Source organism: Poromitra crassiceps (genome assembly GCF_964638095.1).
Source record: "Poromitra crassiceps genome assembly, chromosome: 7".
NCBI lineage: Eukaryota > Metazoa > Chordata > Actinopteri > Beryciformes > Melamphaidae > Poromitra > Poromitra crassiceps.
This window is the reverse complement of record NC_139628.1, coordinates 2,836,987-2,862,588: the sequence shown is the minus strand read 5'-3', so window position 1 is coordinate 2,862,588 and position 25,602 is coordinate 2,836,987. Positions and strand designations below refer to the sequence as shown.

The window sequence follows — 25,602 nt, the reverse complement described above, 5'->3', positions numbered from 1 at the left end:
GGTTTTGTTAACAGTTTTAGTTTTGGGTCAAGTCGACCTAAGCCCCCACCTCTCTCTCCTCTCTCCTCTCTCTATATCTGTCACATTCAGTCTATTTTAACTCCACTACTTTATCTGCCAAATTCCCCATGACATCAGCGAGAGAGGGAGAGAGAGAGAGAGAGAGAGAGAGAGAGGGGGGGGGGGCATAGAGAGAGAGGGTGGGGAGAGAGAGAGAGAGAGAGGGGGGGGGGGGGGCATGGAGAGGGTGGGGAGAGAGAGAGAGAGAGAGAGAGAGAGAGAGGGAGAGAGAGAGAGAGAGAGAGAGAGGGGGGGGGGGGGGGACATAGAGAGAGAGGGTGGGGAGAGAGAGAGAGAGAGAGAGATAGAGAGACCCTGGGCTCAGCCTGTGTGACTGCAGGTTGGGTCAGTAGAGGTCAGTCTACTGAGCGGGTGGATACGTTTTAAAGGGATATTCCACTTAAGTGCATTTATACGTCTTAACCCATTAAGCTGAGTGCTTGAAAGCTCCAAGTCTAAATGACGTTTCAGAGACGTTCCTACCCTGATAACAGAGCTGGGTGCTATGGCTGAAATCAATATTGATCTTTTAACGCTCAACGTTAACGTAACTGTTCATAATGCCTGACAATTCTTCGTCGCCTGGTAAACCAGCCGGTCACGTGAACTCACATTTCATTTGGTTCTGCGGGACTGTCTGGCCTCAACTCTGGGAGGGTTTTCTGCAGAAACTGCAAAGTGGACGAACCAATCAGGGACCCGCCTCGTAGTTGACATCGTAACCGGTCAATCAGAGCGTCGCTAGCAAAACAGTAATGGCCGCCTCCTTGCCTGTCCGCCTCGAGGAGTAATGTCAATGTTTAAACAGCCATAAAGTGGAGTTATTGCAGAAATAGACTCAATAACAACAATTAAACAAGTACAGGAGTACAGTATGCAAAAGCAGAGTTTCTGGGCGGAAAATATGTTTTTGCCGTTCTCCCGAGTGGATTTGGTGACTGGATCCAACGCTGATTGGCTGAAGGAGTTGTCTGTCAAGGCAAGCACACCCGCCCAACTTCTGCCCATTACAAAGACTGTTGTGAAGTCTTCAGGTCAGACAGGAACGAAGAACGAAATGAAATGTGAGTTCACGTGACCGGATGGTTCACCAGGCTAAATCCTTCTGTCATTCAATTTGCTTTTAAAAATCACATAGGCTGCCGTGCCAGTTAAGACTATTTTCAGTCAAGCAATGCTGAGAGCAGCATATGGATGTGGAGCAGTAAGAAAAAGTGGGAGGAATAGATTAGCATAAACACATTTTGGGTGTATTATTGTGTTTTGCATCGTATGTTTTTTATGTTGTATGTCTTTTTTTTACGGACCCTGAGTTTGCAATAAAAGTTGATTGATTGCTTGATTGAAACAAGCTACCTAGAAATAGTTTTGTCCTCAAAACATGATTTTGTTCTTTAGAAACCTCCCTTCTATTTTAGGCAATAAACAAAAATATGATATTAATAGTCAATAAATGATATAACTTTTTGGTTAATACATTGCTTTTGGCCTCGAATTGGACTTGTAGGTTTATGGTCTTGGTCTTGACTCGCCTCTGTCTCGAGTCGACCCCCCTCGGTCTTAGGCTTGAATCAGACTCGTTTCACCAATGTCTCAATCTGGACTTGGACTTGACCAAGGTGGTCTGGCCTACAGCCCTGGGGCCGGTTGCATAAAGGACCTTAAGTTAAGATTTCCCTTGGAGTCAGAGTTAAGGTGTTAATGTTTAACCTTAAAGAGATACTCAACACTTTTTCCACTTTTTTCTGCTGAAAATAAATATTGGAAATGAGCTGTGTTCTTGAGGAATCCAGGTCAAAGTCCTAACATTTACTGTAAATCTGAGTACCCGGTAATTCCTCTTCTCTTCTCACATACCCATGCAGTTCCATACAAACCAAAAAGGCAAAAAGGCTAGGCGTAGACTGCACTTTTCCTCCCTTTCTATAGGCCCTTTTCACATGGCGTCACAACTTCCTTTGTAATCCGGTAGGGGTTATGAGGGTTTCCGGTCTGGCTGCCGCGGTCTGTTTAAATCTGTTAACCATGGAGTTCACAAAGTCGCTCTTAAAGCTACCCGAAATATGTTTAGATGACATAAAACGGCTTGCAGACACATTCTCACTCACTCCACGTTCAAAACTTGATAAAGGATACAAATTCTTCATTGAACGTTACCTGTTTAATTATGAAGGTAAGTGTTTCTGTCTTGTTTAGCAGCTAGCCCTAACGTTAGCGAAGCGCTAGCTAGCGTTAGCACATATGCTGAATAAACATTAGCGTTAGTTGACATTATCGATCTGTTAATCTTTTGCAAATATAACGCCTTTAGGCCATATTCTTGATTAGGTTACTGTAGTACAGACTGTTAAATCATGTTGCACTGTACTTTTCCATAACGTTGATGCTCTTAACTAGCTAACGTTACATAGTCTGGATTGTACAGTCAGTAATAGCTAACATTACTCCCTTTCTCCCAAACAAAACAAACAGTCTCAGATGTAGTTGACCATGAGGTGACAGTGAGGACGATGTCACAGGTCAATGAAGAAAAATGAGGAGCCTCATTACCTTCAGGTTTCTCAAAATAATGAATAGTTCTCCCCATGATCACAGAGTTAAACTTTCTTTGTGTTTTGTTGTGGCTGCAGCACAAAGTTCCATTGTGGTTCAGTCTGTTTCTCAGTATGATGTCAATGATTTTGTGTAGCTAAATTCCAAAAGGCAACTTTGTACAAAGAGATAAATGGGTTGTTTTAGGACAATAAAGACTGAGAAAGATTCTGTGAGACAAATCAAAATCAAAAATAATGTTCAAGGATTATACACTAACATTACTGTAATCCTTATTCCATTGCAACAACACTCATTATGTGTATCTATTAACAGGTCACACTTGATCCTGATGAGGTTCCTGTGGTCCTGAAGTGCTGTTCATGTTCCTGCGCTGCCTGCTGGGAAAGCTCTATGTAATCACATAGTACCATGGGCTTCAAGACCGTACCATTGCCTCTGTCCTGCACCAGCTCACTGCAGAGCTGGCACCCGCCTAGGACACAGGTCAGATATTAATTGCTGTTACACTCGACGATGTTGGACTATCAGTTTGTATTGACTTCTGTCAATTAATTGTGCATCATTATTATATTACAGGGAATAGCGCCGGAGGCAGCAAATGACATGGAGGTGGCCAAACCAGTTGCAAGGCCAAAAGGTGGTGTCAGGACCGTTAAATGCACATTGTACAGAGCATATTATGCTGGTGAGTCTGAATGAGCGCCCACCTGTACAAGCATTTTAAAGCATTTCTAACAGTGAATAGTATTTAGTATTTGTTATATAGGCCTTCAGTAAATATCATTATCTTTGGCAATTTACAGTATGATGAATTCATAATATCAGGGTGGATGCCAAAGTCTTCAACCCAAGAGATAAACCAGAATTTGGCCTGGCTGAAGTCAAAAGTTGTGATGTTGAAAGCGTCGCAGAAGTTAAACACCTCACCACAGTTAAAGGCCAGGCCTGCCTTAAGAAGAGCCACAAGTATTATTATCAGGTTCAAGGCCAACTGGCTTTTTCCTTTACTTTTTTTACTTTTTACTATTCTATTGTCAAACAATATAAAAATAAAAAATAAATCGTAATCATATAACTTTGTCATGCTGAGTAGTTAGTCAGTTGGTTTGACTGTTAAAGTGGAGGTTGTCAACACATTGATCATTCTGACTTCTATAATGGCATCTGTCTGCCATGCAGTTAAATGAGTCTAGATTATACTGATTTAACAGGAGGGATGATCTTATTGTGTGTAATTGACTTGAGTTTGATACTAAGTTTCAGTGGATTCAATTTCATAGTCCACCGTTAGTTTCTGCTGTAGGTTCTGGTGAAGGCCTTAATATGAGGTTGGAGTTATTAGGCTATAATCTTACCTTGTTTGCTGCTAAAAAAAATTACGAGACTCTTAAGAAGCAAAGATGAACAAGGAATATGGCTGCTGATTTTAATATCTGTTGTTTTTCATTTATGCCTGATCATTTTGCTTACTGAGAGAGGATTCATCTTTTGTCATCTTTGACCTTTAGGTAAAAGGAACAGTTCATGCAAAAATGAAAATTCTGTCACCGTTGACTTCCGTTTACTGTACTGAAGTTAATGGTTTTCTCAGGTTGTGCTGCCAACCTTTCCCTGTGTTATATTGTCAAACTTCACCTGTGTTTTCAATTGGTATCATATTATAATAAACATTTGTAATACACAGTTTGGTTACTGTTTGAATCAGTTGATTTAATAGCATACAATACAGTATATCATCCCAAAGAACCCTGCAACAAAAACATTCAGGAGGGCCTGAAATGGAATGGAAGTTGGAAACCATCATTAGTGTTGGTTATATCTGTGTATCTGCCTTTGAGACATAAAATGCTTGTCGTGAAAAGGGTTTATACCACTGAAATCTTGAGCAGTTTTAAATTAGACCTATGCTGCCGTTTAAGGTGAGAACCAAACTTTTTTCCCCCAACTTCAGATTATATACAGTTAAGTGTTTCCCCTACAATTGTACAGAATAAAAAATATATAAATTTCAATACAAACCTTTCTGGCATATTACAATACAACAAAGCACATGTTGAGTAATAACAGCACTAAATAACACCAAAAATACATTCATTTAAATCAAACATTTGCTTTTGACAGCTTGTGAGTTTGCATCCCTGTAATGTTTTACAATAAGTTAAACTGCTTATTTATTCAGCAATAAATGCACTAAGCTCATCCTCTCCTTGTGATCATTTTGTTTCAACTCTTGAATATATTGAGTGAACCAAAATGTGAAAGCAAGTCATTAGGTCTATCTTCATCTAAGAAACATGTGACATGTAGGTCACAGTGAGGGGAGGCTTCAGACTGGTTCATCTCCTTTGATATCAAGAGATCCCTGATAATTTGACATTAGGCAACAGATGACCCACAGCTGACTGACTGAACCTACCATAGAAAGAGGAACAAGTCCATCCCAAATATGGTACTCTTTCACCCTGTGTATGGCCCTCTCTACTAAAATCCTCAGACGTGCAATAGCCTGTGTCTTCTTGGTGTCCTCCATGCTGAGCTGAGGAGATTTCTTCAGTGGAGGGATGATGAGTGTTGCCCCCACCTCTGATAGCATCTTCTCGATCAGGAAACCCTTGTCGGCCATTACTCCATCTCTTGGCTGAAGTAACTGTAAGAGCTGTGATTTCCGAGTTATTTCTATATCTGAGATGGAGCCCGTGTACAGTTTGGATACAAATGTGATAACCCCACACGGAGCGATGCCAATCAGACCTTTAAAGGTGGTATGATTTCTATAGTTGGTTTCTGACTTCAGTGAGAGGGCGGATGCTGCTTCACAGCGGATCTCGGTGCAGTCTATGATCACTCTCACCTCAGGGCAGTAGAGCTTGAACTTCTCAGGCATTGTGGCCTGCACTTGCTCTCTTGTCATCCACGATGGTAGCGAGCCAAGAACCTGGTAAAGGTAGCTAGTCCAGGTTAAGATGGTGCGACTAACTGTAGACAAGCTGACCTCAAAGATGGATGACAAGGTTTTCTCATGAAGCCCAGCTGCAACACGAAGGAGAAACATGAAGAGTTCATCAACGAGTGGGAGTTTTCGCTGAGGGCGAGGTGTACAGGTATCTTCTTGTGCTGTTCGCTGTGCCTTTGACCAGTACACACGCCGTGAAGCAGAGGGATAAACTGATTCCCAAAAGATAGTGAAGACCTCCTTTGAGCTGAATCTCGTGTAGTAACGAAAATCGTCATCTGTTACACAATACTTGAAAATCAGTGGCTGCTGGTTCTTAAGTGTCAGCTGCTGGATTTCCATTTCTAGTGACAAAACTTCCAGCTCCAACTGGCGGATTCTCCGACTGGCAACGTCCAGTTTACCTTCAGGGGAAGAAAAAGCATACAACTTTATAGCGATCACTCATCCATATATCTATTTCCAGCCAGTCTTCATTGCTGGATGGATGCTATGTTTTTAGTGAGCTTGACTTTTCTCTTATGAGGTTGAGTCTCCTCTTATGAGGAGACTAATACAATTAAATAAAGTCCACAGTGTAATGCCTGTGGAGGCTCTCAGTATCTTGTAGTAGAATTCAGAGTAACTGGGCTTGCTTCTGGCGGTGATGATACACTTAAACCAGGGGTGGCCAAACTACGGCCCGCAGGCCAACTGTGGCCCGCTGCCCGTTTTTAAGTGGCCCGCCATGAATTTAGCAAAACAAAAAAACAAAAACAAAATGCTAAAAACGTTTTTCCGTTCAAACGGAAAACGAAAACGAAAAAACGAAAACGGGGGGAAAAAGCGGAAAAACTAAAAAGAAAGAAAAAGAAATGGAGAAACAAAAAATAAAAAAACTGATTCCCCCATTTCGTTTTTTTTAAAACCATTGAAAATGGGTTATACTTGAGGACACTGACCTGGTCTATTTATTTTTAAACATTTTTTAATACTGAATGAATGTTTAATACTAATGTTATGTTAAATTATCTCTGTCTTAACCTGTTGGCACATGAAAATAAATTTTGTTTTGCCGCGAAAACTGCCGCGCTTAATATTGTTTGGCCCGCGACTCCTTATATTTTTCTGTATGCGGCCCACAACCAAAACAGTTTGGCCATCGCTGACTTAAACGGTTAAAAACAAGGTCAAACATCCCCACCAGTCAGTAGAACTGAAGAAGCTTCTTAGATGAGCAGTGAAACATCTTCAAAGCGCTTCACAGCAAGTCCAGCTGCTCTGAATACTACTACAAGATGGTTACAATGCACTGGCACATTTAAAAAAGACATAATATGTTTTTGTGTTACTAACCAGGGGAAGGACGGTAGTCATGATCTTTGGCCACTGCACCTGCAGACAATGCCTGCTCTGTGCTGTCCCCTGGGGCAGGCATCTCCTCGGAGGCAGGTATCTCCTGAGATTCAGGCAGGACAGCAACACCAAGACGCTTTCTTGCTCGCTGGTACACTGACTCCTGAGTTTGTGAGCCTAGCCCTAGGTATGAGTTGATACAATTGATTGTCAGTATAGATTTTTGGTCATTTTTCAGTCCTCAAAAATATGACTGAATTTAACATGACATCACAAATGCTTAAATGACAGTGGGTCAATTTATTATGCTTTAATTTCTGGTATGGATTAATTAATACAAGCTGTATTAAAAAGCAAATGCAAAACAAACTCAATACTCAACCTTAAACAGAATTTTTCTTTATGTATTTCAAACACATATATTATAATTAATTGTAAGGCACTGAACTTAATATAACAAATGATTGTGACCTTTAGTGTTAAACATTTAACACTGTCGTCAAACCTACCATTCCAGTGGAACTTAGATGGCACTGCTCCTGGTTTAATCAGCTTTTGTCCACTGGCTGATGAATAGATGTCCTCTGGTGTGAAGTGTTGACTGCACACAAACGTGCTCCCTTGAAGGATTCTGAAACTCGGCCCCTCATCTCTTCTGATTGCCTTCACCCAACGAGCACGTATTTTTGCATCCGCAGGGAAATTGTGGAAGCTCAAATAAGGGAAATGTTGTTTGTTATTGGAACAACAAGGCACGCTGCAGTAGCATCTTTTTGTTGACTGTGCCATGCCTGTTGGATGGATGGGCTGCTGAGACAGATGGACACAGGGAGAAAGTTAAGAGCAAAAAATGATTAATCAGATCAGCAAATGGATCAAATATTTAATGCTAGCCAGGGGCATAGTGGAGGGTAAACGCAAGTAAACTCAGTTTACACACCTTCACCATCTCTGTATTTACAGTACCACTACACCCCTGACTAAATTGATTCAGAGTCCGTATCAATCTATTGTTTATTTTGATCCCCATTAGTTGTAACTGCTACTAATGCCTATTATAAACAAGTGTACGAGTGTATACATTAATATGAACGCCAAGCACACAGGTAGGCAGCTAACGTGAGTAGCTAGCTAACGTTAGTTAACGTAGCTAACGTTAGTTAGCTAGCGGCTAACGGCAGTAACAGAATGGACAGTAATTGCAAATGATCAGGAAAATGAATGTTACCAAGAAGAGAAAAACATATACATACGTAAACATTAGTCTTACCTTTTGAAATTAACGTGAGAGAGCTAGTTGTTGAGCTGTTGTGAACTCAATCGCTGACAGAGTGTAAAACAGCTACAGGGCAGCCAGACCGGAAACCCGCATCACCCCTACCGGGTTGCAAAGGAAGTTGTCTGACGTCGCTGTGAAAAGGGCCTATTGGCAGAGCTCTTGATCAGTGACGTCACCAAACCCAGCCCGCCCATCTCTCGTGCCTAGGCCCCTCCCAGCCAAAGTTTATAAAAGTGCCTGCACACCATGCTGGGCAAGAGATCGCATAACATTTCACTGGGACCAAAATGCGGGTTTAAAGAAAATATTTTTTCTGTGTTTTTTTTGTTTTGGTGCGAGTGAAATGTTCTATGGTCTCTCCCGATTATAGCGTTAGCTGAACCGTTTGGTTCGATGAAGTAAAACTATTTTATAAGCATTTTACGAAATTTCTATGGGAAAATAAATGGCGGATGAAAATCTATGGTACAGTGCTGAAGCAGGAAGTAACGTTCCACTTTGCCTCTCTATGCTGCTGTTTGGACTGAGAGAGCCTGGTGACGCTAGGTTAGTTTGGACAGGAGAAGGGAGGGTGGAAGGGAGAAACAGCAGATCAATTCACAGCGCTAAGTTGCTTTAACTGAAACTACACATGCGCGAGCAGGAACTGCACAGAGCTCTGCCATTGGTTCTGAAATTTGCCCGCCCCACAAAAGCTCATCCTATCCAAATGTGGAGTGGGCGGATTCGAAAGCCTGAAAACTCCCCGCCCTTTTTTGAAAAACGGACATGATGAAGGTCTGGCTTCTCTCTCTGGGTTCCCCCAGGGATGACGTATTTTTGTAGTCAGAACGCGTAAGTCCCGGATCTTCACTGTTTCTGCCTATGGGATTTTTGAATGGGTTTTTGCAGCGATGCCTCAAATAAGGTCTCTGGGCAACGCAAGCTTAATCAAACGCGAACCAGTGTTCAGCTGGATAATCTTCACACATGAGGACCACTTTCATGAGTTTTGAAGCGTAAATGCGAGCCCTAGAAGTAAAAAGCATGTGCAAAGCTAATCCAGAACTACACACAGTGTCGCATAGGCTTCCACGTCACGTCACCACTCAACCTGGACTGTTGTTGATGTGTGCGCTGCTGTGCACTGATTACTCCGGGCTGAACCAGGTGAGGGAAAGAGAATTTCTGTGTTCGTCCTTTGAAGTGATGACGTTATTGATGTATAATATCGCCGTCGACTCAACAGTGTTGTCATTTAGCCGTTTGCTAGCTAGCCGCCCTTTTAACGGAACGAACGTAAAAGCTTAAAAACTCATAAAAGTGGGCCTCATGTGTGAAGATGATCCTACTGAACACTGGTTCGCGTTCGATTAAGCCAGCGTTGCCCAGAGACCTTATTAGAAGCATCGCGCCAAAAACCCATTCAAAAATCCCATAGGCGAAAACAGTGAAGAACCAGGAAGTGTTAGCATCAATGTTTTCCGGACTCGTTCCTGGGGCTCTCTGTTGCATATCTCTTTAAGGAGAAGATTTAAGGGTGTTTTGTGCAACACCTTAAATCGGACTTTAAGGAAAATCTTAACTTGAGGTGCTTTGTGCAACCGGCCCCTGGTTTCTACTTGTTCCACTTTGGCGATGCGTGGCAGAGTGTTCGAAGTTCCCCATTTCTTCGCAGATTAGTTTGAGTTTATGGTCGAACACGTTGGAAAATTCTCAATTTTCCCAATACATTCAGGATCCATTTGTGTGTCACTGCACAAATTATACGGCATCCGAGTAAAAATCGTTTGATCTAATTAATCTCTTAGTTAGTCTATTCTGATCGGTCATGCCAAAGATCATTGAATCTAATGTTGTAATTAAACGTCTCAGAGCCGTGACAGGTTTGACTTCTCACTATCATTATTAGTGGATGCTGACCTGGCCATGGTCTTCAGGTAGTGGAGGTGGAGGGGGCGTGGCCAACTGGTTGCCATGGTGTTGTTGTTGTTGTTGTTGCTGTTGGCTGCGGTCGCGTGCGGCCATCTCTGCCATCCTCCGCTCCATCTGCTCCAGCCGCGTCAAGATCGACATCCTGAACTGGTTATCTGTAAACAAACACAAACAGTCAATCTCCTAAGAAAGACGTGACCATATTAGTCACAACAAAAACCACATGATAGTCCCAGGGCTAGGCAACTCAATATTATATCGATATTGTTGTCGCTATTGTTGTCGATATTATGTCGATATTGAGACTAGATATGATCTTAGGCCTAGTTTAGACAACAATGCATAAAACGGCAAACTTTTGGTGCGTTTGGGCCTTCCATTTAAATAGTAACTGCCTGAAAACTGGTTCCAGAGTGATATGGATAATTAATACCAGGTCCCAGAGTGATATGGATAATTCATTTAAAGTTTAATCCTATGAAGCTTCAAGCTGCATCAATCCTCCTAGAAATAGACAGAATAAAGAAAGCTAGGCGTTTTTACCTTCAAAATAACAGCATTAATTTATTACTGGGTAAATAAAAAACAGAACAGTCGACTCGCTACGCATTAAAATTGACTTTTTAAATTAAGCAGATATTCCTCCAATTTGTCTGTGTTCTACATGTTCTGTGTATTTCGGATCACACACACACACAAAAATCAATAAGATATTGTCAGGTATTTGTCCCCCCAAACAAAAAAAACAGTTCCCTCTGGATTGCACTATTGTTTCCAAACAACAGGTAAACTTGCTGCCTGCAGTTTCCCGACTTCAAAGGTGAAGTTGAAAAGTACCAGACAGAACCCGGACACTGAACTTATTCCGTTTTGGAAAGAAAACTCCAGGGTCTTTGCGCGCCTGGCTAAAGTGGCTCGCACAGTGTTCAGCATCCCAGCAGTTCTCTGCTGCCGGCCTGCTGTCCAGAAACCAAACCACCGCAGGAGTCTGAAGCCTCAAACTTTGTCCAAGCTTGTATTCCTAAAGTCAAAACTAGGCCTACTGTAAGGAAGCAACTCCTATTTATTTTATTTGAAATTACACTTGACAGAGCGGATATAGGCTCATTTAATTATATGCAACCCATATGCACTATTGCACATTACAAGCAACTTTATTCTAAGTCAAGTCATTTATTCAAAAATTATAGCTGTGGCTTGTCTTGGTCGAATAGTTCATTGTTTTAAAATGTGGATGACTAGTGTTTTGTAGCCTATATAGATTTTTGGGGCCGGTGTGCAGAATGCACAGCAGGGCCCTTACATTCCACTCTGTCGCCCAGACCATTTTAGCACGGATGCAGGCACGGATGCAGGCGTTGTAATGTCTTTCCGCTTTCCAGTCCGGTAGGTGGCGGTAATGCACCTCTGGCTAATATTGTGGCTAGCTCGTTCAGAGAGTTCCACAAGAGCCGCTCGTCGGACATTTCACCGTCTGGTGCCTCTCTCGGTCCGACTAGGAATTTATTGATTCGATTTTTGAGGAGTTGACATGTATCGTCTTTTTTGTCCTAATGTAAAGCAGCTGTGAATGTGAATAATCGTTTGCTCCTCGGACTAGGGCTGTCCCGGCGAGTCGACGTAATCGATGACGTCGACGCACGCTACGTGCCTCGACGCGCCCCAATCGTCACAAAATAAAAATAGTGTAGCTCATGTTAGCGGCTAACTGTTACTTGTCGTTACTTTACATGGCAGTATAATGCCACTGAATGACCAAATTGATTTAACTTTTAACCATTTCGATTTCCACTTTCCATACGGACCGCCAGCATTGGTTAGTTGTTAACGTCGTGACAATTTATAACGTTTATAACGTACTCCGACTGGTTTGCGGTGTTGCGCAATAGCTCCAACCCCTGGCTGTATTCAGACTGATAGTATAAACCGGAAGCTGGAGCACGTTATAAACATTATAAATATAGTCACGTTATAAACTAACCAATGCTGGCGGTCCGTATGGAAAGTGGAAATCGAGATGGTTAAAAGTTAAATCAATTTGGTCATTCGGTGGCGTTTTACTGCCATGTAAAGTAACGACAAGTAACAGTTAGCCGCTAACATATTAGCCACATTACCCATCAGCGGAGCGTCATTTGACGTCAGCACACTCTTCCAAACATGTCGCGTGCCTCATTCCAGTCGATTCCACAATTTCAGACGGACAAGCCCGTCTTTATTGTCACACAATTACACATCAACACATGCACGGACGGCCACAAACACACACATGCTTCCAGTGCGCATTCCCATCCTTTCACATGGACCCATGTTGGGTGTGGATGCTACTAACAGTCTTGTGTCTGGATGATGTGTGTACAGTCCAGTGTGTGACCATCTTACATGCATGGAGCATTTTGTCTTTCTCCAAAATTAAGAGCACTGTTACTGAAAATTGCACACCATTGTAGGCTACTGTAAGATGATGATTTGATGTTGGACTGCTGCTAAACTCAGTTGACATTGCACAAGGTTTTTGGTATTCCTCCTGAAAGTGACTTGAATTTAATTTATTCTACTATTTTATTTTGAATTGCACTATATTCATTTTATTTGAGGACAAGCTCTTGCTTTAATTTTATTTGATAGATTTAATGTTGGACTGTTAAAGACAATGAGATGGTTAAATAATATAGACATCAGCAGGTGGTGGTGGAGGTGAGTCAGAAAATATTAGTGTTTTACCTATATGGCTACATCTGGGCAAGAGCAGTGCCACTCACTCAGCAAATTGATGGTTAACACATTGAGTGCCAGCCATTTTTTCATCCTGTAGGTAAGTTGTGCCAGTTTTTTTTTTGAGGATTCTGGCTCATTTTACAAGAGCCGAGGATTATTTTCTGTTAAGAATTCATCAACACCAATCATCTAAAAATAACTAATAGAATGTGTGCTTTCTCTGTCTAAAAGAGTTAGTTTGCAGAGTTAGTAGTTATGTAGATATTAGCCGTTGAGTACAGCATGGTTTCAGCGTCTGGAAATTTATTCAGAGATAAATGGCTTTTTGTGAAATCGATAGAACAGTCACTTTAACCATTCATTTTTGGCATCAGTAAGACCGTCAGACATTCTAAACAATAGTTTTGAACAGTAATTTCCTCCATAACAACAGGAAACACCCCTCTCATTCAAACTCCTCCCTCCGTGTGTCTTCTCCTCCTTCCTCCTGGCTCTACAGCGGGCGTGTCAGAAGCGCGTTGCTGCTGCCTGCCTGCCTGCCTGCCTGCTTGCCTGCGTGCGGACGCTCCTTGTGCGAGTCAAGATGGGCCGGGGAATGCGTGGGCGATGGGCAGATGTTGATTCTGGCCTTTCTGAGGTGTTTCAAAGTGTGTTTCACCTATAATCTATTTTGCAAATCGCTCTCCGCTCTCTGTGTGCTGCTGCCTGCGTGCGGCCGCTCTCGGGCAAGACAAGCTTGGAATGGATTACTGTAAAATCGCCTCGCCATTTCCTTGAATGGCTTGCTCCCGCGGCAGTTTTTTCTTTGATTTCGCTCGTCTGGGGGAGCACTGTCAACACTTAGTGGGTCGGTAAAATAGATTATACACATTCTCTTGCTCCAATAGTGATCTCGAAGATGTAAAAGTTGTTGATTGATGTCCCACCGTCAAAAAAAAAAAATGTTTATGTAAGACGAGATATCTCGGCTCTGGCACTCAAGCGTTGGATTATGTAAGACGAGATACCTCGGCTATGGCACTTAACGTGTTAAGACTGAAAAACAGTCTAATCTTAATGTAAATGGTCCTCTAATCTGGTTTCAAGGGGCCAAAAATTTAGACTGAACACAAATGACTCAATACACCTTGGCAGAGTTCTGCACTTTACTGAGCACACCGGCCCTATGCCAGGTTTCGACCTGGCCTTGTTTTTTTTAATTAGGCCTATTATTGATTCATTTAATTTTAGAAGTGACTTCATTATTTCAGCTCATTCTCATTCCCATTTTCCTTAGCCTACATCTGAGAGAAATAATTTCTACATACCTATAGGCTATAATGTGGGTTTTGCCTGCTCATTTAAAAGAAAGAATAAATAAATAAATAAATAAATAAATAAATAAATAAATAAATAAATAAATAAATGACTTGTTGCTGCTGCTGCTGTGTGTTAAAGTGTGTTACTAAAATAGCAGTTTATGCTGTTTCGTGGGGAAAAACACTAACTTGATGCTGCTGCTGCTGCTGCTGTGTGTGTTATACAAAAAAACTAGCAGTTTAAGATTATTATTTATATTTTAGTATTTATATTTTGTATCGCTTCGGTCCGATGGCACAGCAGGCCGGCGGTCTGAAATGAATTTATTTTTGCGTTTAAGTTGTTGTTCATTATGTGGTATATTCAAGACTTAAGACAAAGTGATCACAAGGAGGATGACTTGATAATAAAGTGCATTTATTATTGAATAAATAAGCTGTGTAACTTATTGCAAAACATTACAGGGATTTAAACTCATTGAGAATGATGTTGAGTGACAGATACCAGGCAGACACAATGATGTTGAGAGACAGATACCAGGCAGACACAAAACACTGGAATCCTTCACTTAAGTGGTGACTGTCATGAATCACTGCTGCCATTTATCTTCCTTGGCTTGGAGTAAAATTTGACCATGGCATCATGGAACATGATGGTGTAACATGGTGTAACAGACTGTTCTGTATCCGTTATGGTGTACTCTTATTTTGAAGTCTGGAAAAGGAAGTGGAGTGTGGTGGTTCACTCTCTCCTTTTTCTCTGGCCCTGAACAAGTAAATGAATGACAGCATGTCCCAAGAAGAAGCGGTCTCAGAGACATTATTTAATTCCTAAATATGATGTATAAAGAACCCAAAATCCTTAGTTACAAAGGTATGGGCAATGACAGACGCTGGCCATTGCCAAGCAGCAACAACACATCGGGTGGATACCTGTAACAGCGATCATTAAGGCAGTATGGATTATAACTAGGGATGTCCGATATTATCGGCCGATATTAGCATAAAAAAATCGATATCGGAAAATATCGGTATCGGTTTTCATGCCGATTTTTTTTTTTTTTTTTTTTTAATACAGGGGGAGTCTCACTGAGAGCAATGCTCTCTTTTTCAGGAGTGCCCTGTTCACATTCACACACACATTCATACCTGGAAGCTGACCAGTACAACCACAGTCTGATCTGTTGGCCACTGAGCAGCTCCACTGGAGCGGTTGGGGTTAAGGGCCTTGCTCAAGGGCACCTCAGTGGTGGTAATGAGGGAGGGGCAAGCGCTGCCTTTTCACTTTCCCCACCCAGATTTATCCTGCCGGTCCCGGGGATTGAACCGACGACCTTCTGGTCACAAGCTCGCTTCTCTAACACTTACAACTTTAACACAACATGCATATTATATATTAAACTCTTCAGCTACATTAAGCTACATTATGTAACTTGTTACGTGAAATTTTGGTGGAAAAAAAGCCCGCTTATATCGGTATCGGTTGATATCGGTTGATATCGGTATCGGAAATTAAGAGTTGGACATTATCGGATATCGGATATCGGTAAAAAAGCCAATATCGAACATCCCTAATTATAACGTTACTGGACACGTGGAAATATCCAGTAAGCCTGCTTGTTGTACAACACTGTTTTGTCTTGTTAAAGTGCTGCTAACCAGTTTGTTAGTCTGCAGTGTAACACTTTCTGCTTCTCCCTCATACACACGCACGCACACACCAAGCCGTATCACAAGCAGCAGACACGGCTATTAGAGAACATTAAACGAGACGTTTAACGTTTCCTCACTTCAAAACTCAGAGCATGTGTCTATCTTGTTTACAGTTTTGTAGTAACATTAACCAGCTAAGCTTACTTACCCTGCTCGTTGAGCCCGGTTTGTCCATATTAACGTTACGTTATCGTTTGTCCTCATTAACGTGGTGCGTCCGTGTCATGCAAGGTCGATTTTCATAGTTTGCAGCTAACACACGTTCTACAGTATGTGAAGCGCTCCCATACTTTACGTAGTAAAAAAAAAAAAAAAAAAAATCCCCCACGTTTCTTCTGGCCTGGCGGGGTTCCTCGTTGTGTACAATGGGAGGGGAAACACTGTGATGGTACTTTTTGTAATGGTTGGACAGTGTTGGATGCAGGCAGATGAGCTGTCGATCAAGCCTATTCGAGGACAACAGGAATTGAGTCAGCTATGCTCAAGATGAATAGGAAGCTGTCGACCAATCAACCGAGAGGATTAGACCAAAGGTACATGTCAATCACTGAAACAATGAGCTGATTGGCTCGGTAACTCAGCAAGGTCAGTCTGTCTGTGAGTGTGTGTGTGTGTGTGAGAGTGTGTATGTGTGTGTGTGTGTGTGAGTTTGTCTGTCAACAGCTCTAACCAGGAGGCTGATAAATACCTCCCCTCTTAAATACCTGCTTTAAGAGAACCTCTTTAACACACACACACACACACAACGGGAAACACCTCCAAAACCTCTCTCTCTGTTGGTATCTCTCTCCCTCTCTCTCACACACACACTCTCGCTCACCCTCCCTCTCTCTCACACACACACACACTCTCGCTCACCCTCCCTCTCCCTCTCTCTCTCTCTCAGATGGAAACTATCTGGTGGAGCTTCAATCATTCTGCCGCCAGACGCAATGCAGCCTGTCAATGTGTGTGTGTGTCCCTAATATAACATGATACACAGTGACCTGGGAATACACACACAGTCACACACACACACACACACACAGTCACACACACACACAGTCACACACACGCACACGCACACACACACACAGTCACACACACACACACGCACACGCACACACAGACACACACAGCTCATTCCTGTGCAGAGCACAGGGGGACTCCCTGGTTTGAGACAGTCACACAGCTGTACTGAGAGACTGACAGACAGGCCGACCCACGGGGTCGAACTTGCGGCCTGCACCGCACCATCGAACACATTTTCAGCACCTGACAGCAAACATCTACTACAAAACTACAACCAACCTTTCTAATAAAACTACAAGAGATTTTACAACAAAACTTTGCAATAAAACTAGGGATGCACCGATCGATCGGCACGTGACCGGAAATGGCCGATTTTCACGTGATCGGCCTCGATCGGTGATCTGCGCCGGTCACTCTAAATAGCCGATTATGTGAGCCAATTTTCACATGACGTGCGCGCACCCCAAAGCACCGAGACAGGCACCCAGCCACCACACCACACAGGCCAGCATACCTTCCTCGTTGTGGATTTTTTTCACCGTCAGTGAAGTAGACAAATCTCGCAGTTTGTCACACATGCAAGTCGAAAATAAGCCGTGGAGACAGAGATGCGGCCGAGTCCCGCTCGGCTGGAGTCCAGTCTGAGCGGCTCGCTTCACCTCACTGGCCCCCCTCTCTCTGCTCTCTCTCCCCGGGAAGCAGTGCTGCTGCACCCGGCCACAGCGCACAGCCGGCTTGGCGAGCATTGTGTCCAGTATAACCATTCCCCGACCTGCCTTTTCCATTCCACATCAGCGCTGCTGCCTCAGCCTGTCAAGTCATGTTGTAACGTGGATACAAGAGAGACTATTTGTTTCGTATTGCAAATAGAACGACATGAGAACGACGGACATAATAATAAAAATGCATCGGACTCACAAGTGTGCAAGGATTTCTGTGCGTGACGATATTTTTTCGGATGGCAGATAAAAATACGCATACCAAACTTCGGACTGTGTGTAAACTCTGCCTGATATTCAGACTGAAGATCGTTACTGTAACTCATAAACTCATTTCCCCTCTACTCAAGAGGACTGGTCTGGAGCCAGTCAATAAACTCCTTGTCCATGGATCATTTTGATGTTCTGTTGCACCTGTTTTCTTTTGGAAAAGTAAATGCATGATAGCTGTGGGATATAGGCTATTGGATTTAATTTAATTTTTGTATTTATTGTATTTGCACAAAAAAGCTCTGTCCAGTAGCCTAACCTGGAACACTTTTATTTTGAGATGTGTTTGAGTGAGATGGTCCTACTTCATGCAAATGATAATAGTTGTTTATTTGTTTATTTGGATCCCCATTAGATGTAAGAATTGTTCTATGAATCTTAATTTTCAAACAAAGTTACAAAAACGTTTGTGTAAGCTGTCAATTGTTGTTTTTAGAAAAAAAAATCGGAATCGGCAAAAATCGGTATCGGCGAATCAGACTATTCAAAAATCGGAAATCGGAATCGGCCAAGAAAATGGCAATCGGTGCATCCCTAAATAAAACTACAAACAAATGTTGCAAGAAAACTACAAAGAGCCAAACTACAACACAGCTGTACAAAAAAGCTGGAACAAGACTTTGCAACAAAACTCCAACCAAACAAATAAAATCTGAACTTTGCAACTAACTTTGCAAAGCAAAACTAGAACAAAGCTGCAAAACTACAACAAAGCAAAACTAAACAAATGCTGCATTCCCTCAAAGCGTTCCAGCTGCTGTTGTGTGTTGGGTGACGTCAGACAACTGATTCTCCGTGAAGTCGGGGTAGATCCGAGTTTTCAAGTCGGAACTCCAACTTTGAGTGGCGTTCCGGTGTACTTTTTCTAGTAGGTCAGAAAATCCCAAGGTCTGAGTTGTCTGGAATGCGGCATAAGCTGCAAAACTACTACAAAGCTGGAACCAAACAAAACAACAACCACGCAAAAACTACAACAACGAACACTTTGACGACATCACCTCAACAAACAGGACCTCTGAAATGATACCCGAATTTCGAACCTGTAATTCCGACCTCGACAACCGTTCAATTCATTTTTTACAGGTCGGAGCTCATGTTTTCCTCTGTTGCGAGTTGTCTTGAACGAGGTATAAAACATTGCTACACAGATACAACAAAACTGCTACAAAACAAAACAAACTTCTTCTTCTACAACAAAACAATAGAATTATAATAGAATAAAGCCCCTGGAGGTGACTCGCCTGTGGCTGATTCATTGGTGTTTCACTACACATCATCTGACTGAACCAACCATTTCACAATGTTCTCCTTATATAAAGGAGTAGGTCCTGCAATTCTGGGCAGTGGTGGCCCAAAAGGTGGGGAAAGTGAAAAGGAAGCGCTTGCCCCTCCCTCATTACCACTACTAAGGTGCCCTTGAGCAAGGCCCTTAACCCCAACTGCTCCAGTGGATCTGATCAGTGGCCAGCAGATCAGACTGTGGTTGTACTGGTCAGCTTCCAGGTATGAATGTGTGCGTGAATGTGAAGAGGGCACTCCTGAAAAAGAGAGCATTGCTCTCATTGAGACTCCCCCAGTATAAATAAAGGTAAAAAAAAAAAAAAAAAAGGTCACATGGTCACATTTTTGGTTTCACTTGGGCAATTATGATGTCACTGATGATGTCATAGACATTGTGTGCTGTCACTGATGATGTCATAGACATTGTGACACCATCAGTGATGAGTAGCGAGCCCGCGCAGCGAGATGCCTAGTTATTAACTAAATGTTAATGACCTAAACAATGTTGTTATTAACTACACAAGCATGTTAATTCACTACACAATGATGGTAATTGACTACACGGTGTTAATTAGCAACATGCTAAGTACAAAATGTTAATGAACTACCTGGTGATGTTAATCAACTACCGGTACACAATTATGTCAACTAATTAGATGGTGTTAATTACCCACACAATGTTAATTAACTACATGTTTAAGTCAATTAACAACATGATTATGTTGATTAACTAACTACAAGGTTAATTAGCTACATTATACTAACCTACACAATGATGGTAATTAACTACAAGATGGTGTTACTTAACTCCATGATGTTGAGTAACTGATGTAATGTAAATTCTATACACGACTGTAACCGCAATTATGTTATAGAGTATAATAGATTCAAATCAAATATTTAGTTACAGTACTAATCACCACCTCTTTTATAGTATGGTCGCCTTGGTTACCGAATCCAGCTGTGCGACAACACACACACACACACACACACACAGCCCTACCTATGCCGTCTTGATGTGTGTCCGTGTGGTTTCTCTCTGCCGTTCGTCCATCTTCTCTCACTTTGTCACCAAACTCATGGCTCATTCTCTCTCTCCTAGCGCTTGCTTCTTCCCTACCTCTCTCGCCCCTCTGCTTGCTCTCACTCTGTCACTCTCAACAGTCAACTTGTGAAGCCATGACCAAAGGTGAAGTGCATTCTGGGCAGGTTATGATGTCATAGGAGAACTTAGCTCTCGCACACGCTCAGAATGCAAAGTGACCACACGCGCACACACACGCACGCATGCGCGCATGCACGCACACGCACACACACACACACACACACGCACACTGTAGAATGAATACTCACAAAAATATACAGAGTTGGAGTCACACACACATGCTAAGTTAAGTAACAAACTTAACACACTAAGAGAGTCACACACACACACACAAAGTTAAACAGATACACACACACACACACACACACACACACAGCGGTAAAGAGAGGATCAACAAGTTACAGAGAGAGAGTGGCGTTACTCGCTCGGCCGTCCGGTGGGCAGGCTGGGCCAAACATGGCAGAAGTGCATTGTGGGAAATCCGCAGTGAGTAAGTGTGTGACAGAGAGAGAGAGAGAGAGAGAGAGAGAGAGAGAGATGTCTGACTGGCTGCTAGTGCGTTTCAACTGACTCTCTCTCTTTCTCTCACTCACATTCCTGGCTCTGGGCCTAACCCTCCCCAACCAGAACACATGAAACCCAGGATGACAGACAGATAGAGAGAGAGTGAGGAGAGAAACAGAGAGAGAGGGAGACAGAGAGGAGAGTGAGCAGAGCGAGAGAGGAGCGAGGAGAGAGAGGGAGTCAGAGAGGAGAGAGAGGGAGAGCAGAGAGAGAGGGAGAGGAGAGAGAGGGAGTCAGAGAGGAGAGAGAGGGAGAGCAGAGAGAGAGGGAGAGGAGAGAGAGGAGTGAGGAGAGAGAGAGAGGGAGACAGAGAGGGGAGAGAGAGGGAGAGAGAGGAGTGAGGAGAGAGAGAGAGACCGTGAGGATAGAGAGGAGTGAGGAGAGAGAGAGAGAGGGAGACAGAGAGGAGTGAGGAGAGAGAGAGAGAGGGAGACAGAGAGGAGAGAGAGGAGTGAGGAGAGAGCAGAGAGAGAGAGGGAGAGGAGAGAGGGAGGAGCAAGGAGAGAGCAGAGAGGGAGAGGAGAGAGAGAGGAGCGAGGAGAGAGAGAGAGGGAGAGAGGAGTGAGGAGAGCACGAAGATAGAGAGAAACTAAGTGAAAGAGAAAGAAAGCAGGAAAGAAATGAAAGTATGAATTGAGAAAGAAAAACAAAATGGCAGGACAAAGTGACAGAGAAGGCGTGTCAATGGTTAACTGTTAATTAGCACATAGGAGTGGTTTTGTGGGTCTATAGGTTCATTTGCACTTTTCAGATGACCAAGGAGACTATGGGCCCTATCGTCGTCCAGCGCTATCGTCTGTGCACCTCTTATGCTATCTTCCCTGCATCTTTAAGCTATCGTCTGCCTCCACCACCCAGTTTTGCGCTGGAATCTAAGCACAGACACAGGTGTAGGCGTGGCCCAGGCGTGTCCGTGCACCTCTTAGCCTATCATCTGTCTCCCGCAAGTGTCATTTTGCACTCTGGCGAAGATACCATCGCCATGTTCCGAGCGTAAGCACAGGTTTGGGCGTTGCCCGTGCCCAAATAGGTGTTTCAGTGCAATGTGTTAGGGAAAATGGCCTTGGGTGCTCTCAATTTTAACGCCACCAAATAGCTGGTCTTAATGCAAAAAAAACACTAACGCCTGAGCGCACACACAGTATTCTCTGCGCAGTGCAGGAAATCCTTGCTTGGATTCATTACGCACGGCATGGATGTCTCTCTCTCTCCAACATCTCACGCCTGCACACACTCTTCCCTCCTCAGAATGCCACGTTGATTTTCAACTATAGCCCACATTGCACACACCTTGATTTAAAAATGAGAATTTGTTTGTCATGGTTTCATTAGGCTACATAATTCCTGACCATACAGGTTTGTGGTGTAACAGTAGATTACTTTAGGTAGGAGAAAAGGTAGGAGAAAATAAAAAACAAATGCTGATCTTTTCCAACCATTAGGCTACGTTTAATAGCACCGCAATAGCCCTATCCACTTCCCTCGTCAGGGAGTGAGAGAAACAGAGAGAGAGAGAGACACGGGGCATACTGTCGGCCTATAATGTTACTACCCAGTTCAACTTAACTGCCTCACCTTGTAATAGCCAGTAACCTATAGGCCTAGCTACTGCAAAAGTTAACTACCGTAAATTCCGGACTATAAGCCGCGGCTTTTTTCCCGTTTTTTGGCCCCTGCGGCTTATATAACGGTGCGTCTTATCTATGGATTTTTTCAGAAAAAAAAAAAAAAAAAAAAAAAAAATCTCTCTTTTTTAGCAGTCTTTCTAACTATAAATCCACTTCTGTTTTAATTTCCTCTCTTGCCCTCTTTTCACCACACCGCGGACACTGTGTGCACTGTAAAAATAAACAACGGTGGTGTTGTGTTATGTTGTTTTGTTGAAATGTTACGGTAATACGGTAAATGGGAGCTTCCTCAAACAGCCATCTCTTTCCCGACAATCCCCTCTGTGCGTGACCACTTACATATGGTAATTACGGTAAGCAAACGGCCACAAGCCCATCAACTCCCTCCCCCGACTACCAGGAGAAAATCACAAACTTCGGCGAATTCACACAAAGGAAGATCAAGGAATATTCCATCGAACCGGAGCAGATCATAAATATGGATGAAGTGCCTTTGACGTTCGACCTGCCACTCACTCGGACTGTTAACAAGAAGCGCCCTGGAGGATTCTTTCACCAAAAAAAAGCTTTGCTCGTTCTCGACAGCATGAGAACGAGCAGTAGATGATCATGAGGTGGTTTTTCAGACGTGTCGATATAGCAGTTTATCGCAAAAGTGTAATGGAAACACATTTTTCGCATTTGCACGTCATGTGACCCATATTATCCCTTGGAAAAGGAGCGGAAAATAAGTTTGGTAAGTAAGGTTCGATAGCCGTGTCAAAACCTCCGCAGCAAGTGGAAAACTTTGAAGCAACGCTACCTAGCAGAAAGACGAGTGTTGTGCAAAAGCGTAGCCGGGCAAATTAGATAATGTTTAATGGCAGAAATCGGTCCATGGTGACAGCAGGCTGCCTGTGTGCGCGCATTTGGCACAGCGGCGAGATGAGAGGATGAAAAGCACACACTGGTGCGGTGGTGCTGTCTGAAGTGAATACAGTGACTGTGAGTAGGCTAATACATTGCACACGTTTCAGGTGCAATTATAGAACCAAATCAGCCTTTTCCCCCCTCCATCTCTAAATCGGACCAGTTGTAGGCTATTAGGCTACCTTTTTTCCTCTGCCTGTCGCGCTGACTGCATTCACGCAGCCAGCAACATTTTGCGACTCATTTTCTTTTGAATTGATAATCAGGCTCGTTTATATGCATTGTAACTTCATGTTGGGATTTCCATTGACCATTGGTTGGATTTGAGCATGCAGGGGACGGGATATGGGGCAGATCCCCGTGCGTAATCACTGTGGCAGCTGCTGCAACGGGGAATCACTCAAACGCAACTTCAATGGAAACGCCTACAAGTCGCAATTGTACATTGTCGAAGTTGTAGAAATATCGCAATTCTTTTGCGAAAAACTGTAATGGAAACACAGCTATAGATGAAGAGGAGTTCGTTGGTTTTGAGTGACAATGAAGGAGAGAGGAGAGTGGTTGACGAAGCCACCCTGAACCTGTTCGTTTCCGACACTGAAGATGAGGACTTTGGTGGTTTCAGTACGCAGGAAGAAGAGGAAGACGAGCATTAGTGACTTGACTTCTCTGGTTACAGGTTTGCTGCACATATAGCCTATTGTTGTGTGATTTTGTCTGGGGATTAGTGACCTGACTTTTGTTTTGTTTTGTTGAAATGTTAATAAATGGGAGCTTCCCCAAACAGCCATCGCTTTCCCGACATTCCTCTCTGTGCACGAACCCTTTCATATGGTAATTAAACATCAAAACACCCGCGGCTTATAGTCCGGTGCGGCTTATAGAAGAAAAAAATAGTCAATTTTGGTCCCGCGGCTTATACACCGGTGCGTCTTATAGTCCGGAATTTACGGTATATTGAAAATTCGACGTCTGGTTTTGTCATGAGTAGCCTACAGCTGAAGTCCCTCTCGCCATCAAGCAGACAGTGATGGAAGCATGTGTCTTTATGTGCGCCAAGGGGAAAATGACAAATGCTGGCAGAAAAAACATACAGTAGATACTCACAATTCTCTCATGAATTAGGCCTATTTGACTAAATTGGTCGGATTCAATGTATATACATTAATAGAAACGAATAAAAAAATAGCTGATAAAGAAAATGTGTGCTGGTGGAACGAAATTCAATTTCAAATAGAGCGACATCACTCAGCGCGGCTCTCAGTACGCTGCGTAATCACGCACGCAGTAGCCCCGCAGTGGAGATGCAGGAGAGAGAGCCCAAAAAGGAATAAGCATACGTCCATAACAACATAGCATGAAAGCTGAAAAACATATGGCAGTAACACACATTGCACACTTTTTATAATGTCCTAGGTCTAATAATTGTTTGTTTGTTTGTTTGTTTTTGGTCGGGCTGAGTCGGTCTCGAGCTGAGTGTATGTGACAACGGCGGGCTAGTTGAGCTCGGTCCGCGTCTTAAGCAGGTTGGGTCGGATTAGATTTTTAGATTTTTTTAGGACCGTTGAGAACTCTACATGACAGCCATCAAGAAAGGAGGACAGCACTCCAAGTTGAATAATTGTATTGCCACACAGACGTTTGGGTCAGAAGCCCTTCTTCAGCGTGTGAAATGGCAATAATACACAGGTGATTCACAGGTGGGCATGAGCACGTTTTATCTGATTTTCTATGCATGACAGCCTCACTCTCTCTCTCTCCCTCTCTCGCACTCCCCATCTCTCTTTTCTCTCTCTCTCTCTCTCTCCCTCTCTTGCTCTGCCCATCTCTTTTTCTCTCCCTCACTCTGTCCCGCTGCTTGTGCACGCAAGAAGGAAGCTGCTGTCACAGACGTGACACTGGGGCTTTTAAGGGGAGTGGACATGATGTCACACTTGTGAATACTGATTTGGGGATAAACACGCCTATATGGAGGTTTGCACGAGATGACGCCAAGTGCAGCGGGCCGACACGCTTACAATTAGGGCTTTGCGCTGCACTATTGCAGTGCAAAACGTGCGCTAACGCAAAATTAACGCCTTTGCGACGATAGAGCCATATTTCTCAAAAGCCACTAGTGGCAAATCTGTCGACTTTTTCTGACTATGTTAACTCATTGAGTGCCAATGACGACAATCGTCGTCAATTCGATTAGTGACGTAGAGTGCCAATGACGACGATTGTCGTCAATTGCGTTTTTTGACGGTGGGATGTGGATCAATGCCTAATATATCTCCTGTAAAATTTTGG

The 25,602-nt window shown here is 43.1% G+C and overlaps 1 protein-coding gene across 1 annotated transcript in view; it reads right to left on the bottom strand.

The window, feature by feature from the left end:
- Window positions 1-25,602, bottom strand: part of camta2 (calmodulin binding transcription activator 2) — a 104,381-nt gene that overhangs the window by 38,278 nt on the left and 40,501 nt on the right. Inside the window, exon 15 of the mRNA XM_083640840.1 lies at window positions 10,086-10,252. Within this exon, the coding sequence (XP_083496966.1) occupies window positions 10,086-10,252 (167 nt within the window). The remainder of the gene's footprint in view (window positions 1-10,085; window positions 10,253-25,602) is intronic.